We start from the raw sequence: 19,589 nt of genomic DNA, 5'->3' as shown, positions 1-19,589 counted from the left end.
AGGTTCAAACCCGGCCCCAGCCGAACTGCAACAACAAAAAAAAAGAAAACAATGTTATTTTCTGCCCTTCCTGTTATCTCATTATCTATTGCTGAAAAGAAGACCAAAAATAAAACTACACCTGAACAGACCCTTTCACAAGATAATGTCTGTCTCTCAGTTCATTCAAATTCCATAGAGAACTACTTACAAGTTCCCCAATCCATTCATTCTCCCTAGCAATCATTTATTATCCCTCGACAGAATTCTTTTTCTGTCCCCTCCCATAACCTATTTTGCCAGGAAGGTAGATAAGCTTCTGAACCCCTTTGTGCATCAGGTAATCACTCTGTGGTTCTCCCAAAGTACATGTTAATAAATGTGATGCCTTTTCTCCAAGTCATCTGCCTTTTGTGAGTTGAGTTTTCAGTGAACCTTTAGGGGATGAAGAGGAAATTTTTCCCTTGGCCCCTATATCTTTGATAGGAAAAGGCCTACTCATTCCAGATCAGTCTCTCCTCCCCACCCCCAACCCCTCACTAAAGCAGTTCTGTGGATCTAGGCCAGGCTTTGGGCAAGGGTTGGATGCTGCTTAGTGTCAAGACTTGTGAAGAGGTGGATGGCAACAGCAATGGCAATCCACCCTTCAGCACACATTTGTTGAGTGTCAGCTGTGTGTGATTTTACAGAGAAAGCTGAGACTTGGCTGTCAGGCTGAAGAACTCACTGTCCACAGTAGGGGGAACAGACACCTCAACAAATAATTGTCATTCAATGTGACAACTGTGGTAGAAAATAAATGTACAGGGCATTGAAATCACCTGGAAGAGGTTGGACCTCCCTCTACCCTGGAGCATTGAAGGGTTCCCAGAGAAGGTGACTAGGGACTGGGTCTTCAAGATATGTGGGACACTGTCAGATAGAGAAGGTCCAAGATAGGGGAGGGTAGCCTGGGCAGAGGAGACAGCTGATGCAAAGGCACAGAAGGACTTGTGACAGGATTTCAAGGGCAGTTATCTCAAATCTCCCCTGAAGATTCCCAAGTCCTATGACATCTGTCACTCCACCTAGGTAGAGGCAGCACTGTCTGGTCCTGTACAAGCCTATGATGACCTGTGAGTGAAGGCCCTGTCATTTGTAGGGCAGAGGCACACTGTCCCTTGATAACAAGCTTTTGGATGTGACAGACCAGCTGTCAGCCAACAGCTCTATTCACTCCCATTAGACTCTCACCTCTGCTGCCCCTGTTTCATCTCAGAAAAGAGGGTCTCCCTCCCCCTGCACCCCCAGCTCTCCCTGGAAGCTGAGGGTGATGGCAGCCCCATCTTCTGTGGGAGCTGGGTTGGCTCAGTCTTTAGTGCCTAGGTTTCTACACCATGGTGGGGGTGAAAACACCAGCAGTGTGGACAAACTGTGATTCTGCCTGGCTGTGGGGCCTCAGAGAGTCCTACCCAGGCCTCACTGTGTGTCCCCCACACTCTCTCCCTCCCAAGTTCCTGGCATGTGGCAGGCACTTCACACATTTAGTGAGTGAATAATGTGCTAAGGAAAGGAAGAAGAAATCAAGAGAGATAGAGAGACCGGGAGATAGAGAAGAAATTGCTTTTTAAGAGGGTGATAAAGTTGCAATGTTGGAGCACTTAGGGCACCAGGTATACCAACATGACCCTAAGTAGGCACAGATGGCCACAGAGATAACAACAGTACCATATATCACCTACGGAGCACTTCTTGAGGACCAGGCACTATTGCTACCTCCCTACAAGCATTAATTTGACAACCCTTCATAACCCCATTTTGAAGTCCAGGAAACTGAGACCAAGTGGGGCTAAGTAACTTGCCCAAGGTCACACAGTTAATGCATGAACCCAGGTGGTCTGGCCTCAGCACCTGCTAATCTAACTGCACAGTGTAATAAATATCATAGTTGTGGTAGAGAGCAGTCTTCACGGGACACAGAGGAGATAGTGCTCCCTGGGGACAGGATCGCTGACCCAGCACCCTGTGAGTTGCTCAGTGCGGGCTCTGGGCCTCTGGCCTCGGTACTCACCTCCTGGAGACTGGCTGCTGCAGTTTGCTGACTGGGAGATTGCCAGTGGGAAGGGTGGTGGTCTTCTGAAGGCCTTGGCATCAATTGCCAATTGTGGATCTAAGGAGCTGGACTCCTAGAGCCTCTGAGACAATCTCTTTTTATTACAGAAATAGATGACCAGATGGTCAGTTCACTTTGCCCCATGCCCAGATCCCTGACAGCATGGTTGCCCTGGGGAGACTGCAGAGTAAGGGTGGGCTCCCCCAGTGGCTTTCCAGCGTCATCAAGAAGCCTTCCTCTCTAGAGCCCACCATCTCTTTCCTGGCACACTGTTCTTGTCTCCTCCCAGGTCTGATCTTCTGCTCCATATATCTGTTCCTCACTTCATAATAATCACCATGATTTGCATATTCCACCTGCCAGGCACTATACCAAGCTGATTGCAGACCTTGTCTCATTTAATCCTCACGACTGTGTCCTGTAAGGCAGATATCATTCTCTTCTTTTCCCAGGCAGGGAATTGGGGCTCAGGGACTTCCTTAACAAGCCCCTGTTCACACAGATGCTACATGGTGGAGCTCAGGCTGCAGCCTGGATGTGCTGACCCTGCTCTTTAGCCTGGAAGATAAAGGCAGGCCTTTGCTTCCTGAGCACCATGTAGGGATCTTTGGCCCTTCTCTCTTTTAGTATTGGCTGCCTAGCTTCATCTTGATGGGAAACTAAGTCAGAACAAGGGGGTTTCTAAGGGCAGAACTGGCAGCCCTCCAGTTCTGGATGGGAGCCCACCGGGGTCACCTTCATCTACATGTAGGATGCTCCACTGGGATAAAGTGTATGTCATTCCCTGCTGCAGGAGCTCCCTGGGTGACAAGTGGGGCTTGAGTAGCTTAGTCTGGAGAGGTAGGCCCTGTCTTCCTACAGATGGGCATGGGTAGGCAGGACAGACCCGGGCAGGGAAAGAAGGCGGGAACCACTGCTCTGTTCACTGCAGAGGGCAGAAAGGAGAAATAGAGGGTCACTAGTTGAGCAGGTCACTGGCCCCACAAAAACCAAATGTGACAATGAGGGACCAATTGTGAGGGACATACACTCAAGACGTGCAAATAAAGGAAATCCAGGTTAGACCCAGCTATATTGCCAAACACGCTCAGTGTAGTCAACACTGCCCAGCTTTATTGAGGGCAGCATTCTCCAGGCCATGGCGCCATCTGCAGGGCAGCCCGCATCAGTTGGGGGGGTTCCTGAGAGCCTATGACTATCAGCTTTAAGGTAAAGGTTCTGGACAAAACCAGCACCCCTCATACTCCAAGAGGGCAGTCATATAGGCACCACCTCTTTCCAATAATCTCCTGAATCTGGGCAGATGTAATCATACCCATTTCACAGATGGAGAGAGCAGACCCTAGAAAGCTACAATCATCTAACCAGCTGGCTGGTGAGCCAGCAGGATTCCAGGTGAGGCCTTTGACAAAAATCCCTGGGCCCTACAGACATCTCTCCTGATACAGAAGAAAAGAGAAGACACGTAGAGGGTGGAAGCTGAAAGCCAGAGATGTCTGGCTCAGTTCTGTCATGCTTCCTGCTGCTGCCAAGCCTACCAGTCACAGCCAGGACGAGCCAGCATCCCCAGACACAACATCCTCCTGGGTCTGTCAGCAGATGTAGATACACGGAAAATTGAGCTACTTAAAAGGGATTGTCAGGGGGCAGGGGTGGATTTTTAAATGTCTCAATAACTGGAAGGATAATTGAGGACATTATTTTTTCACTCCCTTCAGTGCCTGTCTCAGCAGCCAGGGCTTGTCAGCCAGGACTTGGAGGCCAAGGCTGTCTCTCCTGACAAAGAGAAGGTATTTAAATTGTCTAAATTCACCAGTTCTTCTGAAATTTGAAAACTACAATTTTCTGAGCCATGTTCTGCTAAGTGCCCTTCCAAATTCCTGAGCCCATGTTTAAGTGCTGTTGACACAAAAATGGAGCAATCAAATCTGGTGTACGTTGGTGGTTCAGTTAGCCACCTTTGAAGGATTCACTTAAAAATGGTTCATAGTGAATTTATGCCTGTTACTACCCAACGTAAATCTCCTAGGAGAATCCAAGAATAGAAACTAACAGCTATAATATCCCAAGCTAATTGCAATATCATCCCGATTGAAGCCTAATTAGAAGGCGGATCTGGCTAGCTAGCCAACACTTCCTCTCCCCTACACAGAGCCCTCAGAGGCCAATTCTACTGTTCTAGATAACTTCATTATTGTATTATATATGTATACTGCAGATCTTTCTTGCTAAATTGCCACTTCTATCTTTATGCTCCCTAATTAGTCAACAAGCATGTATTAATTGCCTACTGCATGCTCATCCCTACAATGTTTGCTGCCAGGTAAAGAGAAATCCATACTCCTGTGGGGTGCTGGTCTCCTTTGAGGTCTTCATTAAGATAAATGAGCAATATATATTCAGCAGTCTTTGTGTACAAAATACATGCTTGGAAATTCACACACCTGGGGACATCTGCACATGCCTTATAGAGAATTTCTAGGGCCAGTTAAAAGGAGAAAGAAATATAAATTACATTGTTCTGGAACTCTTCTCTGCATCACCCAGCCAGAGGAGCATAGGGAGAGTACTTTGATTTCATTCATTAACTCACCAAGTATTTGTTAAACACCTAATCTGTGCTTGGTCCTGGGAGAGCATTTTGCAAAAACACAGTTCCGGGTGGCGCCTGTGGCTCAGTGAGTAGGGCGCTGGCCCCATATGCCGAGGGTGGCAGGTTCAAACCCAGCCCTGGCCAAACTGCAACAACAAAAAAAAATAGCCGGGCGTTGTGGCGGGCGCCTGTAGTCCCAACTGCTCGGGAGGCTGAGGCAAGAAAATCACGTAGGCCCAGGAGTTGGAGGTTGCTGTGAGCCGTGTGACGCCACGGCACTCTACCCGAGGGCGGTACAGTGAGACTAGGTCTCAAAAAAAAAAAAAAAATAAAAACACAGTCCCTTATCTCAAAGACTTGACAGCACAATGACAGGGAGGCTCTATTTTTTTTTTTTTTTTAATGCAAATCATGAAACAGAACAGAGGCAAGATTCGGGAGTAATGAGGAAATTCGGCTCTTAGGAAATTGTCAGAAAGATTCCTTCTCCTAAAAGTGGAGCATCTTGGGCGGCGCCTGTGGCTCAGTGAGTGGGGCGCCGGCCCCATATGCCAAGGGTGGCGGGTTCAAACCCAGCCCTGGCCAAACTGCAACAAAAAAATAGCCGGGCGTTGTGGCGGGCGCCTGTAGTCCCAGCTGCCCGGGAGGCTGAGGCAAGAGAATCACATAAGCCCAAGAGCTGGAGGTTGCTGTGAGCTGTGTGAGGCCACGGCCCTCTACCGAGGGTGGTACAGTGAGATTCTGTCTCTACAACAAAAAAAAAAGTGGAGCATCTTATAAAGTCTGCTTGTTGCCAGCTTCAGTCAGTCCTTAGCAGGTTGAGGAAGTAGAAAGCCACTCCTCTGGGCTCAATTCTGCCCTTCATTGGTGAAAAAAGAAATAGGTCCACGCTGTTCCCAGCAACTCCATGTAGACAACTTCCTTCTCTCCACTTCCAAGTCCATACTCAGTGTGCCCAGACTTTATTTAACCTTTGGGCTTTTCTCCTCTGCACTCCCAAGGCCCAATGCTCAACCCACCTCTCCACCCTTCGCATACTTACAAGGTTAAATTTTTACTTCTTCCTTCACTTACGTGGCCATCAGCTACCCGGAGTCAAGGCCTCGCATCATCATCCTTCCAGCCTCAAGGGAGCCACCCCTCCTGCAGTCTTACAAGGGGGGACTCCTCGGTAGCCAGTTTGTCCTGACCTCAGAGATAGGACCCGCTCATGTAGGCAGAATCAAAGAGGACCATCTTCTAAAAAAATCCAAGTGGCTGCACTGAGAGCTCATGGCAAAGCTCTGATCTTAAGAGGACGTGAATGAAAAAAACTAAAGGACAAATTATAAGAATAGTTTCAGAAATGTTTACTAATGAGATGAACATGTGCAAAGCATTAGCATGGTGTCTAAAACACAGTAAGTAGGGAATAAATGTTAGGTAGTATTAATACTATTATTATTGAGTTGCAGAATGACAGGGACTTACAATAAAATGCAAATGGAACAAAAGCAGCCTTTAAAAGCTAAATTTTTTTTCCAGAGCCAGAATAACAGGGACGAGATAAACCCATTGTTCAAGACAGATGATGTAATGTTAATAAAAGACTGAAAAATGGAAAGTCTCCTTTCTCCTAACATTATTCCATTTTCTTTCTTAAAGAGAATAATCTTCAACCTGGAAAGGGTAACAAACATGATTATGGGGTAATTAGGACCCAGGATAGATGATGTCCAGCTCAAGAAGAGCCTTTCTGTTTTATGCGAGCTCAATTCTCTTGATTCCAACTAAATATATCCAAGAGCTTTCCTGTGTGACTATGAAGCCCATACTGGTTAAGTATTGAGAAATAAGGAAGCTGAGAGGGCTAGGAGAAAAGTGGAGATGGGCAAAATGTGCCCAGGTTTGAGAGAGAGGGTAGAAGATGGAAGATTCCAGAAATTAAAGATTGGTCTGTCTTATGCTGATCTGTAGTCAGGTAGGTTTTGCTTCATAAAAGATGGCAGGTGTCACTGGCAGCCAATGTGCCTCCCTACAAGCATTTAGTCAAATGAGCCTCATTTCCATTGTTGATGGGGTGGTGCATTAGAGGCGTTGCTGTGCATATTGTATGCTTAATTTTATTTAGCAAAGCATCTGACAGAATATTTCAGGATTCCTGGCCGACAAAATGAAGAAATGGGGGCTAGATTTAAAGTATGATTAGCCAAATCGTAGATGGCTGAACACCTACATCTAACAAATGGAACAGTGTCTGCGATAGAGCACATTATAGGTGCTCAGTAAATACGTGTTGCATAAATGACTCAAGCTAGGGGGAGGTTTCTGATGGCATGTCCCCCATCTCATCCAATAATTCTTATCACTGATTCCAGTGATGATTTATGAGTCATGGTATCCAATTTACTAGGAGACAAAACTTGGAGTGCGAACCAATACATTCTGTGATGAAATCCAAGACTCAAAATGAAGTCCACTGGTTAGGATGGTAGGCCAAAGCCTAGATGAAATGAAAGGAGACAAATTCAAGTCATTTTCAGGTTTCTAAAAGCAGCTGCACAAATGTAGAAGAGGGAGGCCTGACTTCACGGCACTTCATGCAGAAAAAAATCGGCAAGTTTGAAACAATCACAAGTTCAGTGTGCTTCACTCGTGTGAGGTGGTTACCAAAACACAGCTGCAACCTCAGGCAACACAGGAGGGTGGAGGGAAGGAAAAGACCCACTTTAAACTGTCCCAGCAATAACTGCTTGTATTTATTGAGTGCTTATTATATGCTGCCACTGTGCTGTGTTTACATAAATGATCTCATTAGGCCTGTGAGGTAGTTTTGATTGAAAGGGGTATCTATTGTACTGGAAGGGGGAAAAGGTCTGTTTCGTATGTAAGATTAAGATAGTAGAACTATGTGGCATAGTCAGTGAATTGAGGGTAACATAAGAAGAGACAAACAAGGCTGTTGGAAGAGACTGCAGGGTATTATATTCTGGGACCCCTGGGTGGAGGTGAGTAGAGAATCAACTTAGATTTCAGATGAATGGAGCCGTGGACCTGGCTGAGACTGAACTGTGTAGGTCTCTAGGTTGTCCTGATTTGGAAGCCCTTTCCTCAAGCAAAAGGACTGTAATGAGAAAAGCCCAGAAAAAAAAAAAGCCTAATGAGTAGGGGCGGCGCCTGTGGCTCAAAAGGGTAGGGCGCCGGCCCCATATGCTGGAGGTGGTGGGTTCAAACCCAGCCCTGGCCAAAAACTACAAAAAAAATAAAGTAATTAATGAGTGGAGTAATATGTAGTCTAGCTGGCTCTGCCTTGGGGTTAGCTTTGAGGAGGGGTATGTACAGTGGACAAAGGGTAAGATCAAGAGATTCTTGAAAAAAATGCCATGAAAAAGAATAGGTGGGGAGACTGCTCTAGATTTAAAGAGAGTAAGGAAAATGTAACCCAATATAATGGATGCAACGTGATTGGGTCCTGGTTCAAAAAATAAAAACCATAGGGCGGCGCCTGTGGCTCAGTGAGCAGGGCGCCAGCCCCATATACCGAGGGTGGCGGGTTCAAACCTGGCCCCGGCCAAACTGCAACAAAAAAATAGCCGGGCGTTGTGGCAGGCGCCTGTAGTCCCAGCTACTCGGGAGGCTGAGACAGGAGAATTGCCTAAGCCCAAGAGTTGGAGGTTGCTGTGAGCTGTGTGACACCATGGCACTCTACCGAGGGCAATAAAGTGAAACTCTGTCTCTACAAAAAAAAAAATAATAAATAAATAAATAATAAAAACCACTACAACAGACAGCAGAAGACAACTGAGGAAATTTGAATATGGACTAGAAAGCAGATGATTTTGGGCCGGGCACAGTGGCTCACACCTGTAATCTTCACACTCTGGGAGGCCGAGGCAGGTGGATTGCCTGAGCTCACAAGTTCAAGACCAGCCTGCGCAAGTGTGAGACTCCATCTCTAAAAAAAATAGCTGAGCATTTAGGCTGGTGCCAGTAATCCCGGCTACTCGGGAGACTGAGGCAACAGAATCGCTTGAGCCCACAAGTTTGAGGTTGTTGTGAGCTATAATGCCACCATTAAAAGTGAGACTGTTTAAAAAAAGAAAGAAAGAAAAAGGAAGGAAGGGAGGGAGGGAGGGAGAGGGAGAGGGAAAGAGGGAGAGAGAGAGAGAGAAAGGTACGGGGAAGGGAAGGGAAGGGAGAAAGAAAGAAAGAAAGAAAAAGGAAGGAAGGAAGGAAGGAAAGAAAGAAAGAAATTAGATGATTTTGGGAAATATTGCAGGTTTTCATAGGTATGAAAACAATCTAGTGTTTCTGTTGGAGAATGTCCTTACACTTAGATCCCATGTTGAAGTTCTCTATTTTTTTTTTTTTTTGAGACAGAGTCTTATTTTGTTGCCCTTGGTAGAATGCCCTGGCTCATAGCAACCTCAAATTCTTGGACTTAAGCGATTCTCTTGCCTCAGCCTCCCAAGTAGCTGGGACTACAGGTGCCTGCCACACCGCCTGGCTACTTTTTTGTTGCAGTTGTCATTGTAGGTTAGCAGCCCCAGGACGGGTTCGAACCCACCAGCCTTAGTGTATGTGGCTGGCACCATAACCACTGAGTATGGGCACCGAGCCTAAATACTATTTTCAAATTCTTTGTTATGTTTGAAATTTTTCAAATAAAAACATTAGAGAAAGAAAGAAAAAGGAGGAACTAAGTTTAAGCAGATACCTTTTTGGCATCTGAATCAGGCCCATCAGCAGGTGTTTGTGCCCCCCAGTTGCTTCACCCCCTCTCCCAAGGACAGGGAGAAAAGCTTGGTGGCAGAAATGACAGAGCCCCTTCTCCTAATGGTTTCTGTGTATGTATCTATTTGGCTTATTAGCAGTTGTGATAGCTCACTATTTGGATTGCTCCCCTTTGCCTACAAAGTGAAGGGAGCACAATCCTCACAATAACCCAGATGAACACATTCAGGCTCAGAGAGGGAGATATTTTTAAGCCTGGTCACACAGTTGGCCAATGGTGAAACAAGGACTTGAACCTAGAGTCTTAACTCTAGAATCCAAACTAGAGAACTGGGCTCTGTAGACTCTCAGGCCCACCATGGAGCCCCTAATTTTAAGAAGGCTGCTGACAGATCAAAGCAAGTGGTAGCTCCCAGAGACCTGCCAGGAGAATGGGAGAGTCTGGGAACCTTGTCCTATGAAAAACGTCATGGAGGGCAGCGCCTGTGGCTTAAAAGAGTAGGGCGCTGGCCCCATATGCCAACCATGGCAGGTTCAAACCCAGCCCCGTCCAAAAACTGCAAAAAAAAAAAAAAGAAAGAAAAGAAAAAGAAAAACATCACGGATTTATTTCTGTCCGGGATAAAGATTACTTGTGAGAATTCAATGACTACCCCCAAGCTCTCAGAAAACGTTATAAGGCAAAGGGAAGAGTTTTATTTTGCACAGCAGGATAAGAACAAGTGATAGACTTCAACATTCTAAGGATAGGAGCGAGTTTATGAGCAAGTTTATCCCAAATTGGAACAGGCTGCTTTAGGGTACTGTGCTTCCTGGCACTGAAAGTATTCAAGTAGAGGCTGGATAACCATTGCTCAGGTTTTCTCCTCTCTTCAAAGGACCTATGTAATTTACATGCCATATAAGGCACCCATTGTAAGCGAACAATTTGATGGTTCATAGTAAATTTATACAGCTATGCAACTATTACCACAATCCAGTTGTAGAACATTTGTGATTATAGTTTTTGCTCCCCGAGAACATTATCGAGGGTAGATCCAGTTGTCACTTGGCTGTGGTCTCCACTGGCCTAAAGGCAAGTCTCTGTGTTCTGCACTGTCCCCCATCCTCTGTCCATACCTTCTTGGGTATCACCTGACACACACTGCTCTGTGTTCCTAGGCTCTAGGCGCTCCCCAGATGTCACCACTGGGCACCTTTGCTTCCTTCCCTCCCCCTCTGCCATGATTAGGGGCCAGGGTCTTGGTCTTTAGCAGATTCCAAGGCAGCAGTGTGTACTCTGACGAATGTGGGCCCTAGTACCCTTGAATCACATAGCCTTGTAGCCTCCAGCAAACCACTTTTTCTTCTGGAAACTTAGTGCCCCCCCCCTTTGTAATACAGATATGATCCACAGGCCTTGCTGGATGTGAAGGTCAGAGATGATGTCTGCAATGTCCTGTACAGTATCCACCATGCTCAGGAAATGGTAGCCATGATTACTGCTGCAACCTTCATTGTTATTACAGATACTCAAATGTCCTCTGCTCTGACGGCCTATTTTGTCTTTCTCTTCCAGGCATATCCCTGTTCTCTGGGGCTCTCCTGGTGCCTGGCCCTTACCACAGGCAAGGAGATGGTTTCTGTGACACTTGGGAAGCCCATAGCTGACCCCAGGAGGATACCGGTCAGCCAGGATGGAGCAGCAGCACCACCTAGTGGCAATGTGCAACAGAAAGGTAACTATCAGCCAAATACATACATAGTAGTTGGTCTTACTTTTACACCTTGGAATTTTCTAGTCCAAGAGTCCACCCAAAACGTGTGTGTAGCCATAGGATCTTACTGGAGACTCCATACCATAGGATTCCCCATGCTATGCATCAGAGTAATAGAGAATGTGAAGAATGAAAAACAAAATAGGAAAAAAGTTCTCAGTGTGATGCTCAGGGAACATAGGGTGGTAAAAAAACAAAGCTTAAAAATCATCCCCTTCAAATCTATAGAGACAGAAGGTAGATCAGTGGTTAGCAGTGGCCTAGGGCTGTGGGTATGAGGGAAATGAAGAGTGACTGCTAAAAGGCGCAGGGTATCTTCAGGGTGATGAAAATGTTCTAAATTGGGGTGGCGCCTGTGGCTCAGTCGGTAAGGCGCCGGCCCCATATACCGAGGGTGGCAGGTTCAAACCCGGCCCCGGCTGAACTGCAAACCAAAAACTAGCCGGGCGTTGTGGCGGGCTCCTGTAGTCCCAGCTACTCGGGAGGCTGAGGCAAGAGAATCGCTTAAGCCCAGGAGTTGGAGGTTGCTGTGAGCTGTATGATGCCATGGCACTCTACTGAGGGCCATAAAGTGAAACTCTGTCTCTACAAAAAAAAAAAAAAAAAAAAAAATGTTCTAAATTGGCTGAGTGTCCATATTCACAACAGTGATTACTGTTCTATGGCTGGTGTATGCCAGCCACATACACCGAGGGTCGCAGGTTTGAACCTGGCCCAGGCCAACTAAACAACGACAACTGCAAGAAAAAAATAGCCAGGTGTTGTGGCAGGCACCTGTAGTCCCAGCTAGTTGGGAGGCTAAGGCAAGAGAATCACTTAAGCCCAAGAGTTTGAGGTTGCTGTGAGCTGTGACGCCACAGCACTCTACCCAGGGTGACAGTTTGAGACTGTGTCAAAAAAAAAGAAAGAAAATGTTCTAAATTGATTGTGGTGATGGTTGTACAAATCTGTGAGTACAATAAAAACCACTAAAAACCACTGAATCATACGTACTTTAAATGGGAGAATAATATGGTATGTAAATTATATCTTAATAAAGCTACTACTAAAAAGATGAAAAAAATATTGAAAATTTCAAAAGGAAAAAAAAAGCTTCTCCATAGTAGATTATCAGACTTCTGAATTCTTTTGGACAACTTCTACCTAATACTGTGGCTGAAGGACCCAGGTCACTGTAAGGTGTCACACTGCAGTTTGGAAACCGACCCTGAAACTTAGACAAACATACCTTTCCTGTCCCAATACTACATGTAAATACTCTCAGCCCTGTTCTGACATTATTTAAAATAGATCAAATTACATGATCCACAACATGGAATTGACCCACAGAAGTCCCACTGTCCACAACATCTCCTATTCTTGATATTCACAAAAAGCTGTACCCCAGGGAAACCTGGGAACTTCCATTTCCTGATAAGGAAACCAAGGTCAGAGGTTGAATCCAACTAGCACATGGGTGGAGCTCTAATTCAGCCTTGGACTTTGATACGGATTCAGAGCACTTTCCATTCTGACAGGGTGAACACACATACCTCTTATCCTGCTGTCACTGTAATTATCAATAGCACCCCTCGCTTTCTCACAGGGATAAAGTCCAAGGTTGTAGCTTCAGAACTGATGCTGTGGTCAGGCCTCCGGGACCTCAGCACTTCCGAACGTACCCACCATTTCCCCAGGCCCCCCACTTATCCAGAAAAAGCAAACCCACAGAAATAGAAAGCAGGTTAGTGGCCACGAGAAGCTCAGGGTGATGGAAGAATGAAAAGCAGACGCTAAGGGATATCAGGTTTCCTTGGGGAGGTGATAAAAATTGTCTGAAATTAGTGGCAGTGGCTGCATACTCTGAATATACTAAACCCCACAAAATTGTATGGAAAACGAAAGAAAAAATAGAGTGGGACCCAGGGATGTGCCTTTAAAGCAAATACCCCAGCTGGTCTTGCTAGCACTTAGCATGGTTAGGAAGAACAGAGCTTTCAGTGGGATTAGGGAAACAGCAGGAAAGAGATTAAATATAGCCTCCCATCCCATCCCACTTTCACAAATAATGCTGATCAGTTTGTGGCCAGTACTGCTATTCACACCTGGACACCAAGGTATCCCCAGGGAAACATCAGAGCAAGGCATTCAAAGGTATGAGAAATGTACTCCTCACAACCCGGTGAGGGAGGTACGAGCATCCCCATTGAACAGTTAAGGAAATCCAGGATTGGAAATGTGGAGGCTATGACTGAATGGCCTGAGGTCAGTAGCTGGTGAGGGACACAATGGATGCAAACATGACTATAAGGGACCCAAGCCTTTGTTCCAAATCACTGTACTGAAGTGCCCACTACTTACACTTACTCTGACTCACAAGCCCCAAAGTCACAGTGTGAGAAAGCCTGTGGTGAAAGTGCCTTGAGAAGTCCCAGCAAGGCGTACTGCTGGGCCTGCGGGCCAGGACGGCACCTCTGTGTTTGTCTTCTGTTCCCGCCCCGGGTGTTTTCAACAGAAAGTCTGCTGAAATGGATGGAGAAAGAGATTTTAGTCATTGAAGATACTCAGAAGCACATGGCTATCTTCTTCCAAAGCAAGTTCTTTATTGTCTAACAACCAATCAACATGTTCAGTGAGGCCTCGCGCGACACCGTGTACAGATACAAAAGCATAAAACACAGGCTGGGCACCCATAGCTCAGTGGTTGGGGCTCTGGCCACATGCTCTGGGGCTGGTTGGTTCACACCCGGCCAGGGCCTGCTAAACAAAAAAAAATAGCCAGGCCTTGTGGCGGACGCCTATAGTCCCAGCTACTTGGGAGGCTGAGGCAAGAGAATTGCTTGAGCCCAATAGTTTGAGGTTACTTATGATGCCACGGTACTCTACCGAGGGTGACATAGTGAGACTGTCTCAAAAAAAAAAACAAAAAACCAAACATAAGTCACAGTCTCTGCCCATTCTCGGTGTATAATCTAAATAGTTCTCAGAAATTATTCCACAGTCAAAAGGCAAATCTGGACTCAGCTGCCAGTATTGCAAAGAACATTCTTTAAAGTCCAATATTTCAAAAAACATACTATTATACTCCACATTTACTGTGGTATGAATTTTTTTCCTCAAAAATTCAACTTGTCAATAAACTAGGTTTACTTTTGTTAAAATTCACCTTGAATAAAAATCCTTTGAAAAAGCAATTTTAGAAGGTTAACTAGAAGTGCTTAGGTACAAATATGGCCAACAGTTGTCTTGGCAAAGGAGCTCTGGACTACTGAGTGAACCTAGCTCATTTTGGGGTCACTTGTATTAATGTTTGTAGGATAACATAAAGCATGTTTCCAAATAGTTAATAAAGTATTATTGCTATCCAGAAAAGACAGGTAATGCCATGGAGAGTGGTCTAGACAAGAGCATAGCAAAATTTAGCACCCACTTGGAGGCAATTCTAAGGGCGGCCATGAGTTTCATCCCCCCCCCCCCCGCAAATTAACTGTTTTCTTTTTTTAATTTTGAGACAGTTTCGTTCTTTCACTCTATGCTGTGCTGTAGCGTCACAGCTCACAGCAGCCTCAAACTCTTGGGCTCAAGAGATCCTCTTGCCTCAGCCTCCTAAGCAGCTGAGACTAGGCGCCTACCACAACACCCAGCTAATTTTTCTATTTTTAGTAGAGACAGGGTCTTGCTATTGCTCAGGCTGGTCTCAAACTCCTGAATTCAAAGAATTAGCCCATTTGGCCTCCCAAGAGTGCTAGGATAACAGGCATCATCCACCATGCCCAGCCTAAAATTAACCTCTTAATTCTTTTCTCTTTTTATTATTATTTTTTTTATTTTCACATATACATGTGTTCATTAGGCTTCCACTTTTTGCCTTCACGAAATTAAAAAGGCTTAAAATTTAACAACAATAACAACATTTAAGATGGGGACCAGAAACAAAAACCTCGCAAAGAACGAACAAAGACAAATACATTCAGAAAAGAAATCAGATGATTGCTACAACGAAGTATTAAGCAATAATAATAATAGTGATGCAAAGAAAGTAATATTCACTTTGTCAAATAAGAGTATGTCTATTATAGAATGCTTTGACTCTGAGGTTCAGTATGGAGTCATCAATTAACTACTTCTTATTATTTTTTCCCAAAGTATCAAAGAATAGACAACTAATATTTATAAATAAAGATAAAAGGTAAGTTTTAAAAATAGATCATGCCAAATCTTATAGACAATAGAAAAAGAAATACTTCAAAAACATTCTACTTAATCTGGATACACCTGATATTAAAATAGAAAAAATATATTATAAAGGGGAAATTACAAACATAATTCACTTATAAATAAGGGTGCAGTATCCTGTATCCTAAACATATTAACAAGTTGAAGTAAAAATTAATGTTTAAGTAATGTACTTTGGTCAAAATCGAATCCAATTTATGTGAGAATTAGTCACTATTTTCTTTTCCTTACCCTCACCCCCTTCCTCTTTCTCTCTCTGCTCGCCCCTTCCCCCATGCCCCATCATGTCATTAATTGTCCTCATATCAAAGTCGAATACATAGGATTCATGCTTCTCCATTCCTGTGATGCTTCACTAAGGATAATGTGTTCCACCCTCCATCCAGGTTAGTACAAATGCTGCAAAATCTCCATTTTTTTTAAATAGCTGAATAATATTTCAGAAAATGAAATACTTAGGAATATACCTAACGAAAGAGGTGAAGGGTCTCTATAAGGAAAATTATGAAACCTTAAGAAAGGAAATAGCAGAGGACTTTAACAAATGGAAGACTATACCATGCTCATGGTTGGGAAGAATCAACATTGTTAAAATGTCTATACTTCCCAGAGCAATGCCATCCCTATTAAGATACTAACATCCTATTTTCAAGACTTGGGAATAAATGATTCTGTGTTTTGTATGGAACCAGAAAAAAACCCATATAGCTAAGGCAGTTCTTAGCTATATGGGGACAAAGCCGAGGGCATCACCATACCAGATTTTAGGCTGTACTACAAGGCCATAGTGGTCAAGACAGCATGGTACTGGCACAAAAATGGAGACACAGACATTCGGAATCGAACAGAAAACCAGGAAATGAAACCAGCAACTTACAGCCACCTAATCTTCGATAAACCTAACAAGAACGTCCACTGGGAAAAAGACTCTTTATTCAATAAATGGTGCTGGGAGAACTGGATATCCATATGTAAAAGACTGAATCTGGACCCGCACCTTTCTCCACTCACAAAAATTGATTCCAGATGGATAAAGGACTTAAATTTAAGGCATGAAACAATAAAAATCCTCAAAGAAAAAAATAGGAAAAATATGGAAGATATTAGCCTGGGGAAAGACTTTATGAAGAAGACTGCCATGGCAACAGCAACAACAGCAATAATAAACAAATGGGATTTAATTAAATTGAAAAGCTTCTGTACAGCCAAGGAGACAACAACCAAAGCAAATAGACAACCTACTCGATGGAAAAGGATATTTGCCTATTTTGAATCAGACAAAAGCTTAGTAACTAGGATCTATACAGAACTTCAATTAATCCACAAGAAAAAAAACAACAATCCCATACATCAATGGGGAAGAGAGATGAATAGAACCTGCTCTAAATAAGACAGACGAATGGCCAGCAAACACATGAAAAAATGCTCATCATCCCTAATTATCAGAGAAATGCAAATTAAAACCTGAGATATCATCTAACCCCAGCGAGAATGGCCTATATCACAAAATCTCAAAACTGCAGATGCTGGCGCGGATGTGGAGAGAAAGGAACACTTTTACACTGCTGGTGGGACTGCAAACTAATACAACCTTTTTGGAAGGAAGTATGGAGAAACCTCAAAGAACTCAAGGTAGACCTCCTGTTTGATCCTGCAATCCCATTACTGGACATCTATACAGAAGGAAAAAAAAACCCTTTTATTATAAAAAATACTTGTACTAGGCTGTTTATTGTAGCCCAATTTACAATCATTAAAATGTGGAAACAGCCTAAATGCCCCTCAATCCAGGAATGGATTGGCAAGCTGTGGTATGTGTATAACCTCTTAATTCTCTCATAAACTCTCAGAACTCATGAGTATGTGATTCTGGGAATATAAACTAGCCAAACCCTTCATTTGGACTAAGATAACTATACTGGGATGACTCCATCCCAGGAGCAAGCCTCCTGCCTCACAGGTAGAACATTCAGCACAGAATGGGGGTTATGGGAGCCTGAGGCCTGAGATGGTGATGTCAGAACACACTCTCCACCCTTTGCTGGTCTGTGGGGCTCTGGGCAAGAGCCTCACAGCCTCAAGCTGAGATAGTATCTCCCAAAGTCTCATTTGTCAAATAAGGAACTAGTATAAGGAAAGGATTGGATATTTTCCCAGTGTTATGAAGTCTTGATACTCTAATGAAAAAGATCACTGATTTCTTTAAATAAAGAATGTTAAACCAAGAAGTCTGGGCTAAATGATAAGTTAAGGAAAAATTCCAATCTGAACCTCTTCTCACTTGCAGTAAGTGAGTGCCTTTTCTTTCCTGAGGATCATTTGCTTTAAAGCACTGGAAAGTGAACTTCTAGCTCTGACAGTGATGGAAAAGAACAATAATCCCTTCCTTTTTATAGAAGGACACCAGAGACTAACAGGACTCCAGGTAAGCAGAGGCACCAGAACTTACAGCAACTGGACCCAGTCCAGTCTCCCTCTCTCCACTGTGGAGTCCATTAATGTTTTTCTTTTTCTTTTTTAATTTTGAGACAGAGTTTCACCCTTTAGCTCTGTGTACCAGTAAGCCCTCTGGAGTCCTTCATCAACTGGAAAAAGGACCATCAAAGCCATTAAAATGGAAAGTAGCATTCTTTTTAAAAAATTTTCAGATTAACAATGGGAGTATAGACAATTAGATTACGTTGTTTATATATGTTAGGTAAAGTCCCATTTGAGTTGTGCCCCTCCCCAAGGAGGTGTGCCACACACCCTTACATTGTGCCTGTTAGGTGAGAGCATACCAATACCCTCCCTCTGCCCCCTCCCCTCTTCCCCCACTTGAGCTTAATTGTGCTTTTCTTTTGTGTGGGCATGTATTCGTTCATATACTGGTTTCATATTAGAATTGGGTACATTGGACACTTGCTTTTCCATTCTTGTGATGGAAAGTAGCGTTCTAATATCAGTTTTCTTCAAGTATAATAATGGTTTTCTTCTTTTTTTTGAAATAAAATTTCACTTTGTTGCCCTCAGAAGAGTGCTATGGCATCATAGCTCACAGCAACCTCAAAGTCTTCGGCTCAAGAGATCCTTTTGCTTAAGCCTCTGGAGTAGCTGGGACTACGGGTACCCATCACTACACCTGGCTATTTTTAGAGATGGGGTCTTTCTCTTGCTCAGGCTGGTCTCAAACCTGTGAGCTGAGGCAATTCATCCGCTTCAGCCTCTGAGACTGCTAGGATGACAAGTGTGATCCACCGTGCCCGGCCAAAATATAATAATGTTTTCTTACAGAGTAGATAAGGCACAGCATGAGAGAGCTCCCTCCCCAGCCTCAGCCACACAGCACACATGGCTCCTTGCATGCGCACATGCACCAGAAAAGAGGCCAGATGATTTTCCCACAATGCACAGGGAATGGGTCGCTTCTGATCACTTCTGGTTTGCAAGCTGGTTGGAGAACCAGTCCAGGCCTTCATAAAGCCCGTCTCCGCTGATGGCACATGTAGCCTGAATGTGCCAGTTTCTGTAGTGGAAGGAACGTAGGCCCAACTTGTCTGTTATCTCTGCTACCTTCATAGCGTTGGGAAGATCCTTAAAAGAGAACATTCAAAAGTCAATTTGTAATGTTGTGTCCATATAATGCTCTTTTTTTCTTTCTTTTTTTTTTTTTTTTATGGTTTTCGGCCGGGGCTGGGCTTGAACCCGCCACCTCTGTCATATAGGACTGGCGCCCTACCCCTTTGAGCCACAGATGCCACTTGTATAATGAAATATGATCCTGCCCCTAAATGTGCCTTAACCCACGATCTTCTCTATCTCAGTAGATGACAACTCCAGCCTTCTAGTTGCTCAGGCCAAAATGCTTAAAATCACCTTTAATTTTTTTTTTCCTCTCTCATGTCACAGCCAATCTGTCAAAAGTCCTAATGCTTTACCATCAAAATATATTCAGAATCTGACCACTTCACACCTCCACAACTGTCACCCTGATCCAACCCTCATCACTTCTCACTGGGATGACTGAAATAACTTCCTAATTGATCTTCCTGCTTCGCCTCTTACTCCTTAGAGCCTATTCTCAACTGGGCAGTCAGTGAAAGTCAGACCTAATCATTATTGCATCAAAACTCAGCAACAGCTCCCTCTCTCCTGGGGTAAGAGCCACCAGAGTCCTTCCCATGGTCTCCAAGGCTTTCAGGACCTGAGATCTTTCCTAATGGGTCTGCTCTATGTTTTAACTGGCATTCACCATATGTTA

At 44.2% G+C, this 19,589-nt stretch overlaps 1 protein-coding gene across 7 annotated transcripts in view; it reads right to left on the bottom strand.

Moving 5' to 3' along the window:
* Positions 1-19,589, bottom strand: part of LOC128570578 (ADP-ribosylation factor 2-like) — a 98,692-nt gene that overhangs the window by 59,214 nt on the left and 19,889 nt on the right. For 5 of the 7 annotated variants that reach the window (XM_053569875.1, XM_053569879.1, XM_053569877.1 and 2 more), the window contains exon 6: positions 13,705-18,922. The exons of 1 other annotated variant lie outside the window; for it this stretch is intronic. In XM_053569875.1, coding sequence (XP_053425850.1) covers positions 18,761-18,922 — 162 coding nt within the window. In that variant the 3' untranslated portion in view covers positions 13,705-18,760. Of the gene's footprint in view, positions 1-8,512; positions 8,599-13,704; positions 18,923-19,589 lie in introns of those variants that run through there. One more of the 7 variants, XM_053569881.1, reaches the window with a different exon arrangement.

Source organism: Nycticebus coucang, chromosome 18, assembly GCF_027406575.1.
Source record: "Nycticebus coucang isolate mNycCou1 chromosome 18, mNycCou1.pri, whole genome shotgun sequence".
In the NCBI taxonomy this organism is placed as follows: domain Eukaryota; kingdom Metazoa; phylum Chordata; class Mammalia; order Primates; family Lorisidae; genus Nycticebus; species Nycticebus coucang.
Note: the sequence above shows the minus strand (reverse complement) of the source record. Positions and strands in the feature narration are given on the sequence as shown.